Raw genomic sequence first — 14,236 nt, forward strand, 5'->3', positions numbered from 1 at the left:
AATTCACTCATAGACACAAAGTGTCTAATTAGCGCTGCAGAGATGTTTCCGTTGTCTGTTCTGAGTGCTTGGGACCCCTCAGTACGCCCGTACTGAGGGTTAGTATTCAAAGGGTTTTTTCAATGTCTGCTGTTCAACTTATTAGCAATAAACAACGTGCACTATTCCAATGTCTTGGTCATTCTCCAGAGGGGATAGTTTGAGCCAATGAAAGCTCTTTCAGACTAACCTCTATATGTCCCCTCTATACTCATATGACCTAATGACCTAATGCACGACCTAATGGCCTAACACCAACAGTCTAAACATGTGATGTGACCCATCGGTAGTCTCTGCAGGATTATAGAACAACCAACCACAACAGGTAACTGGACCGATCAACAGTCCAGTCACTGCTGGTTAATGGAGCAACATATCTGTAGCCACAGGTGGTAGACTCCAAAGTAATGTTAAAAACACCTCTCAGCTGATCTCCTAGCTAGCGGTCCAAGACCGCACAACGGTTTGTGGACAAAAGATTTTCGAATGAATGTGAGACCGAGCTTGAGAACTCGAGTGGCCCTGCTGTGATGCATGCCTCTGGTGGGATGTGTCTGGGGGTCGGTTGCCCCGGTTACCTGGATGCCACTGAGCGAGGCCACGCCCATGTAGAGGAAGACGCCGTAGAGGACGGGCATCGGGATGTACTACAGGAGACGGAGAGGAGAGGAGGACACGTTTTAGTGGACCTCAAAACGTGAACAGTATGTGTATGCCTGTATACACTGTATAATATAATATATACTGTATATACAAATATATATACTTGATCACTGGGCCACTTTATTGTTTATACTGTTTGTCCTGTATTTCCCTGTTTTAGCATTTACTTTAGCATCTATTTCTGTTTTTCTTAGCACTACTTTGTATTGTATTGTTTTCGATTGTATTCTGTGTCTCCGACTGCTGCTGTAATAATTTATATTAATGTAGGATCTATAACGTGTCTGTCTGTCTGTCTGTCTGTCTGTCTGTCTGTCGGTCGCGGAGCGTACCTGCAGGATTGGGGCCAGGAAGATGGAGACCCCGGTGAGGACGAACACCAAGATGCCCGTGAGTCGTTGTTCTCTGAGGTGGGACACGGAGGAAAGGACGGGTCGACTCACAGAAGACTAGCATCACCCCCATCCCGCTCCATGTGTTGGTCTCTCCCTCTGTCTCTGTCCCTCGTCTCCTTATAACCCCCCCTCCCTCCATTTATCCATCCCTTTGACCCCTCCAGGAACCACAGAAATTAACCCGACCCTTCCAGGAACTAACCTAACCCCAGGAACTCACCTGACCCCAGTAACTCACCTGACCCCAGTAACTCACCTGACCCCAGTACCTCACCTGACCCCTCCAGTAACTCACCTGACCCCTCCAGGAACTCACCTGACCTCAGTAACTCACCTGACCCCAGTACCTCACCTGACCCCAGGAACCAACCTGACCCCAGTAACTCACCTGACCTCAGTAACTCACCTGACCCCTCCAGTAACTCACCTGACCCCAGTAACCCACCTGACCTCAGTAACTCACCTGACCCCCAGAGTAACTCACCTGACCCCAGTAACCCACCTGACCCCAGTAACTCACCTGACCCCAGTAACCAACCTGACCCCTCCAGTAACTCACCTGACCCCTCCAGTAACTCACCTGACCCCAGTAACCCACCTGACCTCAGTAACTCACCTGACCCCCAGGAACTGCGGTTGCTCCCCGGGTGCGCTGGACTCGCTCTCCATCTTCAGCGAGTCGATGTGTGCGATGGAGATGACGGTGGCGGCTACGTACCACGGGAGGCCCAGGAAGGAGCAGACGGCCATCAGGACGCCCACCCAGAACAGGTCCAGGTGATAGCCACAGCCTTTCTGCCCCGGGCCCAAGAGACCTCATCAACGCTGGGTGGGACTACAGGTGCATAGATCCCGACTAGATCCAGACTAGATCCAGACTAGATCCCGACTAGATCCAGACTAGATCCAGACTAGATCCAGACTAGATCCCGACTAGATCCAGACTAGATCCAGACTAGATCCAGACTAGATCCCGACTAGATCCAGACTAGATCCCGACTAGATCCAGACTAGATCCAGACTATATCCAGACTAGATCCAGATTAGATCATAGACTTTCTGGTGTACGATATTTGAAGGTATAACCTATATGAAATGAAACCTCATCAAAGCTTATATTCCTAGATCCAGATCATTAGACTTTCTGGTGCAACATATTTTAAATCAAAGGCTGAGACACTAGCATGGCAGGACAGACAGCATCGGTATGAGCAGCATTAAGGAGCCATTGTTCAACCGAGGCTTCCCTGTCTGTTTCTTTTGCTAAATTAGAGAATCACTCAACTGCAAGACAAGGGACAGTTGCACACTGCAGCAGAACAGGATCAGAGTGAGGGGGTGATTGGGTTAAACTCCCAGTGGAAGGGTTCCTTGACCTCTGGGTGCCTTGACCTCTGTGACCTTGACCTCTGCGTACCTTGACCTCTGTGACCTTGACCTCTGCGTACCTTGAGCTTGTTCTCCTTGCGGTTGACGATGACAGCGCTGATCTGCTGGTCCATGAAGATGAGGATGGTGACGAGGAGGGCGGGGACGAAGCTGGCCACGTACACCCACCAGGGGTTCTTAGCGAACGGCATCACCAGCCAGCCGCGGTCCGGGCGCGTCGGCTGGGGGCGGGGACAGGACCGGTCCGTTACAGATCAGAGTTTTTACTTCATATGTTGGACTTCATAACCACTAATAATTGTCCTAATGATGAACTCTTTCTGGTTATGTCTGGCTCGTCAGAGTTCTCCATCAGGTCGACTACACAGGAAACCATTAAGTGGCAACCCAGGTCCCTGATGTGGAGACATTGTGTGTCTGCACAATGTTTGCACCTGTGCAGACACACAGTCAGGTGCATGCATGTACTCAGGTGTAGACCGATTTTGAACAAATCTTTGATGTTTGTTTGGTCATTCTGACTTTTTAGAGGTTTACGGTTACATATGTTAGATTTATTTTCTGACAGGCTCCTCCTTTACTTATACATTAGTTTTGTTTTTAATCTATTTCATTGTAGATTTTGTGATTACTCTTCGATTTGTCTGCTTTTGAACCCGTTCTCCCCCGTAGTGCTGAGACCGGTGGAGGAGCCCTGATGATGAGGGGAACCCACCCTTAATTCGGTTGGGACGATGAGCTTGGGGGTCTTCAGACCCATCAGCATGTCCAGACCCACGAAGGTCATGATGGACATGAAGATGGAGAAGTCACTGATGAGCTTCCTCAGCTGGGGAGAGAGAGAGAGTGAGTGAGTGAGTGAGTGAGTGAGTGAGTGAGTGAGTGAGTGAGTGAGTGAGTGAGTGAGTGAGTGAGTGAGTGAGTGAGTGAGTGAGTGAGTGAGTGAGTGAGTGAGTGAGTGAGTGAGTGAGTGAGTGAGTGAGTGAGTGAGTGAGTGAGTGAGTGAGTGAGTGAGTGAGTGAGTGAGTGAGTGAGTGAGTGAGTGAGTGAGTGAGTGAGTGAGTGAGTGAGTGAGTGAGTGAGTGAGTGAGTGAGTGAGAGAGAGAGAGAGAGAGAGAGAGAGAGAGAGAGAGAGAGAGAGAGAGAGAGAGAGAGAAAAACAAGAGAAACAAGTCTCAGTGGTTAATCTTCAAATTGACAAGAAACAATCCAAAATCCTCCCGGCTTGGACCTTGGCTGAAAAACTACTCAGTCTCACTTCATCAACTCTGAGCCAATCGACTGTGCCTGAAGTCGGTTCAATATGGAATAACTAGACTCTGGGGGGCTCATCCAGCTCCGAGAGGCCAGACTGCGGCAGACAGGCTGTCAGGGAGAGGATGTACTTGTCTGAGAGGACCAGAAGCATCCAGACTGTGTTGTTACCACCAGGTCTGGAAAGCCGTCCACCGATGTCCTACTCTTTAGTCGGCTGCCCCCCGCGCGGCCTCGCTCTCCGTCTCCCTGGCGACGCTCCGGTGTACAGGAGCTTCTGGAGGGAGGCTCACTATTTGGGCCGGCCAGTCGGGTGGAGCTTGAGCCGTGATTGGGTGGATTGGTCAGGCATGAGTCACCGGAACGGGCAGACAGCTAGAGCAACAACCTACCTATCATCCTCCCTAGGTCAAAGGTCAACCCTGGGGTCAGACTACCCTGCACTACCCATCAACCTCCCTGGGTCAAAGGTCAACAATGGGGTCAGACTACCCTGCACTACCCATCAACCTCCCTGGGTCAAAGGTCAACACTGGGGTCAGACTACCCTGCACTACCCATCAACCTCCCTGGGTCAAAGGTCATAAGTCATAAGTAGTGCAATTACACAAGCAACCAAGTTACACAGTAACACAGTCACAGCACCACCTCTGGTGAAAGAGTTGTTACTGCAGTCTAACTGTTTCCTGATTGGAGGGAATGGTTCCATGTTGGGTGACAACACTCCTGAGATGTTCCTGACACCGTTCGGTTCCCGGCTCTCCTCACCTTGGTGGGGAAGTAGCGGCTGAACTTGAACTTCTTGAGGGACACGGTCATGGAGTAGGTGCCGAAGAACAGGATGAAGGACATGAGCGCCAGGTCGGGGACGAACTTGCAGGATGTTCCCTGCAGCGAGCCTCCGTACGTCAGACACTCCTTCTTACTGAGCTGGCTCCAGTCCAGATCTGTCACATTCACCTGGGAGACGGGGGGGGAGGGGGGAGAGGTACAGAGGGGAGGGGGGGGTGATGGGCAGGTCAGGGCAGTAGTGTCGGTTGAGGATTGAGGGTGGAGATGCAAGGTTGTGAAGTGAGGGTGGTGCATCAGATGGGGTAGGTTGTGGGTGGTGAGGGGTAGAGGGTGGGGCATCAGATGGGTGAAGGTGGGGGTGTTGGTATGGTAGGTGGGTGGGGGGGGGATAAAGGGAGACGGTCAGAGTTAATGCTGAGGCCAAACCGCCCCCCACTAAGAGGGAGGAGGAGGAGGAGGTGGGGTGATCACGGGTCAACAGAGGCCGACAGTATCCAGACGGGGGCAGCACGGGCAGGAAGTGCCCCGCGGCCGCCGGCCTGAACCCAGAGGGGTCCCCCCAGCGAGGGCTGGGCGGCACCGCGGGGTCCGTAGGGCAGGAGACGACCTCGTCAGCCAGCTGGAGGTCATCGCAGCGCAGAGTGCAACGCCCGCTTAATCGCCCTCTACACACACAGGCATGCACACACACACACACACACACACACACACACACACACACACACACACACAAACACACAAGTGCATGCTCACACACACACACACACACACACACACACATGTGCATGCTCACACACACACACACACACACACACACACGGACGTGCATGCTGAAATACTCAAACAAACACAAACACACACGCACGTGAATGCTCACACCGACACACATGCAAACACGCACACAAACACATCCACATGCATGCTCACACACCCACACACACACATACACACACACACAAACACAGACAAGCACATGCATGCTCACACAGACACACACACACACACACACACACACACACACACACGCGCGCGTGGATTGAAGAGGCACTCACCCCGGGGAGAGTAGAGACGTTATCTGGCGCGGGAGCTAAAGCATGAGGAGCATCCGAGCCACTGTGGAGGAAGCAGACAGAGGAGGACAGCGTGAGCGTCTGGAGCCCAGCGCTGGGACACGGGTCCAGGGAGACGTCTGACATCGGGGAGGGTACTCACTCGATTAGGGACGGCGGCCATGTTGTGAGCACGTCGGTGAAGACAGACAGGAGACAAATCAGTTACAGAACTCAATGTCTCCCATGTGTTCAAGACAAGCTCTACTGTATTTCTACTGGTCTCTAACTGGTCTCTACTGGGATCTACTGTTCTCTACTGGTCTCTGGAAGGATGTTGAGACGACCCATTCAATCCCAGTTCATGATTTATAAAGCCTTGATCGAAGGACCGGTTTGGGCGATCAGAGCACCAAAGCAACTCCTGGCCTCCACGGACTAACTTAACTCGTCTGTTCAGAATATCATTGGGCAGAGTGACCTCCTGTACTGATTCTGAGATCATTTAGTGCGAGCCCAGCTGCCTCCCATCTTAACAACGGCAGTACAACACTTTAGTTTTAGGAATCAATGTGCGACGGCTGGAGTTTGTAGAAGTAAAGAACAGGATAGAAGTATTTCCCCAGAGTGCTGCACTGCTATTGGTTTGTCTCATGTTGACCAGGCCCATGCTAAATGATCTCAGGTACCAGGAAGTGAGTTTCATTATGTTGGTGAAGGATGTTTGAGTGGAGTCAGAGAGGGCAGCAAGGGTTTGGTGACTCAGACCGTGTGGTTGGTAAAGAGGTACAAATTACACACTAGTCATCATTTCATCATTATAATTGCTACGTACACACACAAACACACACTCACACACAGACAACAACATAAACACACACCAACAAAACAAACAAACACTCACAAAACTAGAAACACACACACACACCAACAACACAAACAGACATCAACATCACAAACACACATTCACAAACTGGACACAAACAAAAACCAAAAACACATGACACAGGTAAACGGAACAAGCACGCACACACCAACAACACACACACACACACCCCACCCTCAGGGCAGGGAGACTCACTCGGGTCGGGAGCCAGACACTCGCACTTGTAGGCGGTGACGTAGTCGGGCCGGAAGGCGGTGTTGATGGGGTAGTACTTGAAGGAGCCCGCCATCTTCTTGATGGCGTCGGAGATGAAGATGAAGGAGATGAGGCTGGAGAAGCCCTCCTCGGTGAAGCGCGTCATGTACCTGATGATGTAGCTGGCGTCCGTGGCCACCAGGACGAAGCACTGCAGGCACGAGTGGATGCCGATCCACAACCGCAGCTCCATGTAGTCGATGCCGTTGCTCCTGGGGCCCGGGGACAGCACACGGTAAGGTTAGGACATCGTACGGCCTACAGACACGTCACGTGTCATGTGTTCAACGCGTGACGTCTTAACGTGGCCAGGTGTAGTTCACGCGTTTGACACGTGTTCACGCGTTTGACACGTGTTCGACGCGTGTCACGTGTTCAACGTGTGACGTCTTAACGTGGGCAGGTGTAGTTCACGCGTTGAACACATGACACGTGTTCAACGCGTGTCACGTGGCCTATGGACACGTGACACGTCTTCAACGCGTGACGTCTTAACGTGGCCAGGTGTAGTTCGGAGGAAACCGGCCTCATGTTGAGTTGAGGACACGGGATTCTGCTCAGCTCTGCATGAGGTTTGAACAAGGACTGCCTTACCCGTGAACAACCTTGTATGTCTGTTCTTGCACGTTGAGTGACATGCAAGAACATCATACGTTTCGGTAAATTCTCAACGACAAACGTTTACTTTATGGAATTCAGGAAGGAAGGAATTCAAAGGACTCATGTGTGAGCATAACCACGCTCCAGGATAGGGGAGGAAAGCCTCTATGAGAAAGGATCCTCTAAAAGTCTCAGGATGGGGATCCATCTCCATCTGAACCACATGCTGTGTCACAGACGGACTCTGAGAGGGGGGGTGCTCACTTGCTGAACTCGTAGAGCAGCTTCTCGAAGATGAGGATGGGGCCGGTGGAGCTGAGGATGATGAGGGGCTGGCCGCTGAAGAGGCAGAATACCGTCCCCGCAAGGGCCGTGCCCAGGAAGCTCTCCATCACCCCCTGGGGAGAGGCAGCGTTCAAACACAACGCAGGAAGCTCTCCATCACCCCCTGGAGAGAGGCAGCGTTCAAACACAACGCAGTGGGAACAGGACGGGACCCCCTGGAGAGAGGCAGCGTTCAAACACAACGCAGAGGGAACAGGACGGGACCCCCTGGAGAGAGGCAGCGTTCAAACACAACGCAGAGGGAACAGGACGGGACCCCCTGGAGAGAGGCAGCGTTCAAACACAACGCAGTGGGAACAGGACGGGACCCCCTGGAGAGAGGCAGCGTTCAAACACAACGCAGTGGGAACAGGACGGGACCCCCTGGAGAGAGGCAGCGTTCAAACACAACGCAGAGGGAACAGGACGGGACCCCCTGGAGAGAGGCAGCGTTCAAACACAACGCAGTGGGAACAGGACGGGACCCCCTGCAGACGTTCAACACTGACATGAGGGGGGAGGGGGGAGAGAGAGGGGAGGAAGAGAGAGAGGGGGGGAGAGAGAGAGGGGGGGAGAGAGAGGGGAGGAAGAGAGAGAGGGGAGGAGGAGAGAGAGGGGAGGAAGAGAGGAAGAAGAGAGAGGAAGAGAGAGAGAGGGGAGGAAGAAGAGAGAGAGGAGGAGGAGAGAGAAGGGGAGGAAGAGAGGGAGAGGGGAGGAAGAGAGAGGGGAGGAAGAGAGAGGGGGAGGAAGAGAGAGGGGGAGGAAGAGAGAGGGGAGGAAAATAGAGACTTCTCCTCCTGCTCACCTGTCCACCTGACTTCCTGTTACCTGTCCACCTGACTTCCTGTCCACCTGACTTCCTGTTACCTGGTAGTTGTCAGTGGCGTCCCCCAGCAGCCCGCCGAAGGTGATGGCGTTGGTGATGCAGCCCAGGTAGATGAAGAGCACGGCCGAGATGGACTGGAGGTGGAAGCCCTCGTAGAAGTCGCTGAACACCCATGGCAGCTTCCTCTTGATGTCCAGGTACAGACCTCCGCAGAAGCTGTTACACACACACACACACACACACACACACACACACACACACACACACACACACGCTGAAGAAAATGACGGCAGCTTCCCAAGACCAACGTGCAATCTACGATGGAGCTTGGTCTGGCAACAGCCAGACTACTCATTAATCTAATCCCCGTAGATCTCCACTCCAGACGGAGCGCGTCCCCTCAGCCCCTCTGAGGACCCACCACTCAGCAGCGCTGCTCGCTAACGACCCAGCCCGCTGCAGTGTTTAGTGCAGCTGCTGCTGACGAGGCCCCTGGCGCTCCAGGTGGAGGCTCGCCCTGAGCACCACGCCGGGGTAGAGACACCTGTGAGGCATCAGATGCTGCTGTGAGTGAGCTCTGCTTGTGTTGGGGTCTCCAGCACGAGGCCTCCCTGCCCTCCCCAACTCCCCCCTGGATGAAGGATCCCTCTCCTGGGTTAGGCTGCGTTCACATCTAGCGTTTTTTGTAACAGGGAAAAGTTGAGCAAACCGTTTTTTCAACAAAAAAAAAGTTGGCAGCGTTTTTTTAGCGCCGAGAGCGTTTTTTCTATCGCCTAGCATCGAACCCATTCTAGAACCGACGTTACTCGCCTACTATGTATCCAGGCTAGGGCCCATTAGACATGTCATAGATCTCGACATCTTCTGTAATTAAAACTATCAATCGCTCCACCGGCACTTTCCCGAGTGATTTGTCCGCCATTGTTTCTTGTTTTGACAGTTGAGAGTTTCCTTCGTGACGAAGTGTCAATGTTCCGCTTGTGATTGGTCAGTTGTCAAAAAGACAAACTTTTTTCAACGCTCCGTACAGCAGAAAAAAACACTGGGAGAGGCGTTTAATAAAACGGCCGTGACTTTTTCCAGAAACGCTCTGCTCCATAGGAATATAATGTAAAACAGAACGCTAGATGTGAACACAGCCTTACTCCTCACGTTCTCCCCCCCCCCCCCCAGGATGGAGGTTCTCCTGGGTTCCTCCTCTCGGTTCTCCCCTGTGATTGGGCGTTTTCTCCTGGTTCTTTCAGGGGTTCAGGGTTAGGGGGGTCGCCTAATGAGGGGCCTTTGAACCCCTCTGAGACTGGAAGTGGGATGAGGTCGCCTTGCGAGACCATCCAGTCCCCCTCCTTCTCCTCTCTGAAGAGGGGTCTGGCCTGAAGCCTGTAGCCGGGGGGGGGGGGGTACGTACCGTCCCGTGAAGGCCAGCTCCTCCCCCATCTCGTGGGGGGCTGGCATCTCCTCGTCCTCGCTCAGACCCCCCCCAGCTCCCGCCTTCCCGTTCATCTGCCCCAGCTCGTTGAGGGACAGCACCGACTTCCTGGACACCGTCAGGGTCATAGGGCAAGGCAGAGGAGGGAACCAATGGTGAATGGACTGCCTTTATACAGTGCTTTTCTTAACAGTGGCCACTCAAAGTGCTTTAAAGTACTGCCTAACAGCCATCCATTCATGCACACATTCACACAGCGATGGCGGAGTCAGCCACGCAGGGCGACAGCCAGCCGGTCGGGAGCAGGCTTCTCGCTCAGGGACACCTCGACACCCTGGGAGGAGCCGGGGATCGAACTAGCAACCTTCCGGTTACCAGCGAGCACGCTCTACGTCCTGAGCCACATGCCGCCCCAATCAGCTCGCTGTGGGCACTGTTTACATCGCAGTCATGCAGGCATTTCATTTGATACCGTCGAAAGCCTGCCACTTCACATCATAACTTCAGTCGTATCTATACTCTAGGACAAATCTGTCCTTAGGTTGTTCGCCAGCGCTCTGAGCTCTCGTAGCGAGCGAACCTCCCACCTTTTGTCGGCGGGCGTGACCTTCTTGGGCGGCTCGATCCGGATCTTGGGGTCCCACTCCCCGGGGGGGAGGACAATGACCTCGTCCAGGAACTCGTCGATGCCGGCGATGAGGTCGTCACGGTCGCGTGCCTTGTACGCCACGTCGCTGAACAGCTGGCGGGCGGGGGAGGATAAAGGGCAGGGATTGGCATTAGATGGCCATAATGTTCTGGGTTTCAATCTGCTCTACACTGTCTAACCCCTACCTGCTCCTTAACGACCTGTCTCTGCACTGTCTAACGGTCTCTCTTATTGCACTGTACATCATATCGGTTAAGCATTTGAATTAATGACTACATCGTAAATCTTGAAGGAAATACGTGTTGACGGAATATTTACAAAAAAGCATTGTGGTGATCTCCGTAAAAATATCCTCTGTCTTCACATCCTTCACATCCTCAACCCTCCAGCACGGGGCACAGCAGAATAAGTAGCATCATCAACTGCACCAGGAGCCCCGTGTGGACCTGTTCTCCAGCCGTGGAGACGGGGGTCCAGCTCCAGGCGTTTCCTAAGGTCTGGGCGCTGTCAGAAGCTTCACACCACAGCAGGTTCTCAGGGGAAACCCCCTGGCAGTAGCAGGCCTACTGTCTGAAGCACAGGATGTCTAGAGGCAGGCTCCTGGTTCCTATCTAGAGACAGTCTTCTGGGTCCTGTCTAGAGGCATACTCCTGGTATCTTGTATGGAGGCAGACTCCTGGTATCTTGTGTGGAGGCAGGCTCCTGGTGTCCTGTGTGGAGGCAGGCTCCTGGTATCTTGTGTGGAGGCAGGCTCCTGTTGTCCTGTGTGGAGGCAGGCTCCTGGTGTCCTGTTTAGAGGCAGGCTCCTGGTGTCCTGTTTAGAGGCAGGCTCCTGGTATCTTGTGTGGAGGCAGGCTCCTGGTGTCCTGTGTGGAGGCAGGCTCCTGGTATCTTGTGTGGAGGCAGGCTCCTGGTGTCCTGTGTGGAGGCAGGCTCCTGGTATCTTGTGCGGAGGCAGGCTCCCTGTGGCCTGTTTAGAGGCAGGCTCCTGGTATCTTGTGTGGAGGCAGGCTCCTGGTATCTTGTGTGGAGGCAGGCTCCTGGTGTCCTGTGTGGAGGCAGGCTCCTGGTGTCCTGTGTGGAGGCAGGCTCCTGGTGTCCTGTGTGGAGGCAGGCTCCTGGTGTCCTGTGTGGAGGCAGGCTCCTGGTGTCCTGTGTGGAGGCAGGCTCCTGGTGTCCTGTTTAGAGGCAGGCTCCTGGTGTCCTGTTTAGAGGCAGGCTCCTGGTGTCCTGTGTGGAGGCAGGCTCCTGGTTCCCGTGTTGCCTTCAGTAGCTCCGACCTCATTCCTGCTCCCTGCCCCACACTTCGCCTCATCTGATCGCAGTATATCAGCGGGGGGAAGAGGAACGGCTGTTCTGTGAAGAGGAAGGCCACGACCCCGTAGAGCTGAGCAAGACATGGCTCTGAACCTGCATCACTTCCCCTCCGACCCGAGACGTTACGGTTCATTCAGTAGACGCTTCATCCGCTACAGACCGCTACAGAAACATGACACTGCTGCTACTGCTACAGACTACCCTCCCTGGTGTTAATAACTGCTGCTCGCCCGGAGAGACCCCACACACACCATGCACACCTCGTCATGACCTGAGGCATCATGGGTATCAAAGAGGGCAGCGATGACATGCAGCTCAGAGTCCCGGCAAGAAAATTGAGGCTTTAAACGACACCAGACGTTGTCTGAGCACCGTGATCGTTTTTTGATTTGTGATCATGACAAGTAATCATTCAATTAAAATTCATTTTGATTATGGCCTTGTTTTGGCAGCTGCCATGACCCGATAAAGAGCACATCAATCCGTTTGAATCCTTCCCTGTAATCATATCATTAAACAGAACACATCATTAAACAGGAGCTCTTTAGACGGAGAGACGGTCTGACTAACGATTGATCCCCGCTCTCTCGTTAGCGGAGGGTATAACTAGAACGCTCGTTAACGGACGTCTAACTAGAACACTCGTTAACGAATGGTCTAACTAGAACGCTAGAACATTAGTGGACTAGAGCGCTCGCTAGTGGACTAGGGCGCTCGCTAGTGGACTAGAGCACTCGTTAGTGGACTAGAGCACTCGTTAGTGGACTAGAGCGCTCGCTAGCGGACTAGAGCGCTCGTTAGAGGAACAGTGCGCTCGTTAGGGGACTAGAGCGCTCATTAGTGGACTAGTGCGCTCGTTAGGGGACTAGAGTGCTCGTAAGCGGACTAGGGCGCTTGTTAGTGGACTAGTGCGCTCGTTAGCGGACTAGAGCGCTCGTTAGTGGACTAGAGTGCTCGTTAGTGGACTAGAGCACTCTTTAGTGGACTAGTGCGCTCGTTAGCGGAATAGAGCGCTCGTTAGCGGACTGGAGCGCTTGTTAGTGGACTAGAGCACTCGTTAGTTGATTAGGTTGCTCGTTAGCGGAGTATGGGCGCTCGTTAGCGGACAGTCTATAGAGCAGTCGTGAAGAAGGAAGTCTTACATCGTCCACCATGAGCGTCGCCATGGCGCGGCCGATCTGGTTGTAGGCTTTGGCCTTTCCCAGGGGCCCCAGCAGGACGAACAGGAACCTGGGGGGAGCAGACAGACAGACAGACAGACAGACAGACAGACAGACAGACAGACAGACAGACAGACAGACAGGGCTTCAGGGGGTCTGCTGCAGGCGAGGGGGGTTAGTGCACCGGCATGGGTCTGGGACGGGGCCGTGGTGAATGAGAGTTGAGCTTGGTTGAGAGTTGGTATCAAAGAACGATATCAAAGGAACGACGCTAAACACACAACTAATGCACATATCGATGGACTGACCACTCTTATGGTAACATGTTATATTAACATAACATGGGAGGATACTACATCGATTAAAAAAAGGGATGTGAGACATGACATGATAAAGTGACATCGTAGTATATGACGTGACATCAGATATGATATAAAGTAGACGATACGACACAGATCACATGACATGACACGGGGTGATATGAGGCAGGTTGGGGCCCCCACCTGGTGGGCACCGGGACCTCCGTCAGCCCCCCCAGGGTGGTGGCCTGCGCCAGCCGCACGAACGCCACGAAGGGCTTGTCCAGGAAGTCCACCTCCCCCACCAGCACGTTGGAGGCCTCCGCATCACGCGGGATCTTCTTCATGAACTTGTTCTTCAGCTGGGGGAGGGAGGGGGAGGAGGGAGGAGCGGGGGGGAGGGGGGGGGGGGGGGGGAGGAGGGAGGGAGGGGGAGGACGGGGGAGAAGAGGGAAGGGAGGGGGAGGAGGGAGGGGGGGTGAGATGGAGAGGGGGGAGGGAGTGGGAGGAGGGAGGGGGGGTGAGATGGAGAGGGGGCGAGGGGGGAGAGGGGGGAGGGAAAGAAAGAGAGGGAGAAAGAGGGTGGAGGAGGAGAGAGAGAGGCACAGAACGAGACGAGAAAGGGAGTGGATGGGGAGAGCGGGAGAGGCGTGAAATGATTGACAAAGACAGAGAGAGGGGGAGGACAGAGAGAGGGGGAGGACAGAGAGAGGGGGAGGACAGAGAGAGACAAGAGGGAGGGAAAGGGAGAGGAGTAAGGGGAGTGTTAGAATGAATGCATATTAAATCACGACAGAGCGAGACAGCGAGAGAGAGGGAGAGAGAGAGAGAGAGGGAGGGAGAGAGGGAGAGAGAGAGAGAGAGGGAGGGAGAGGGGGAGAGAGAGAGAGAGAGAGAGGGAGGGAGAGGGGGA

The 14,236-nt window shown here is 53.7% G+C and overlaps 1 protein-coding gene across 2 annotated transcripts in view; it reads right to left on the reverse strand.

Moving 5' to 3' along the window:
• The window catches only part of slc4a5a (solute carrier family 4 member 5a), a 34,639-nt gene that overhangs the window by 4,875 nt on the left and 15,528 nt on the right, over nt 1-14,236 (reverse strand). The window contains exons 9-22 of one of the 2 annotated variants that reach the window (XM_030371551.1): nt 13,528-13,685; nt 13,007-13,094; nt 10,486-10,640; nt 9,878-10,006; nt 8,514-8,688; nt 7,587-7,720; nt 6,663-6,934; nt 5,585-5,619; nt 4,509-4,700; nt 3,202-3,315; nt 2,546-2,707; nt 1,714-1,892; nt 1,035-1,107; nt 618-686 (exon numbers count right to left, since the gene is read on the reverse strand). In XM_030371551.1, the coding sequence (XP_030227411.1) occupies nt 618-686; nt 1,035-1,107; nt 1,714-1,892; nt 2,546-2,707; nt 3,202-3,315; nt 4,509-4,700; nt 5,585-5,619; nt 6,663-6,934; nt 7,587-7,720; nt 8,514-8,688; nt 9,878-10,006; nt 10,486-10,640; nt 13,007-13,094; nt 13,528-13,685 (1,935 nt within the window). The remainder of the gene's footprint in view (nt 1-617; nt 687-1,034; nt 1,108-1,713; nt 1,893-2,545; nt 2,708-3,201; nt 3,316-4,508; nt 4,701-5,584; nt 5,620-6,662; nt 6,935-7,586; nt 7,721-8,513; nt 8,689-9,877; nt 10,007-10,485; nt 10,641-13,006; nt 13,095-13,527; nt 13,686-14,236) is intronic. The other variant, XM_030371552.1, reaches the window with a different exon arrangement.

This window comes from Gadus morhua, chromosome 11, assembly GCF_902167405.1.
Source record: "Gadus morhua chromosome 11, gadMor3.0, whole genome shotgun sequence".
In the NCBI taxonomy this organism is placed as follows: domain Eukaryota; kingdom Metazoa; phylum Chordata; class Actinopteri; order Gadiformes; family Gadidae; genus Gadus; species Gadus morhua.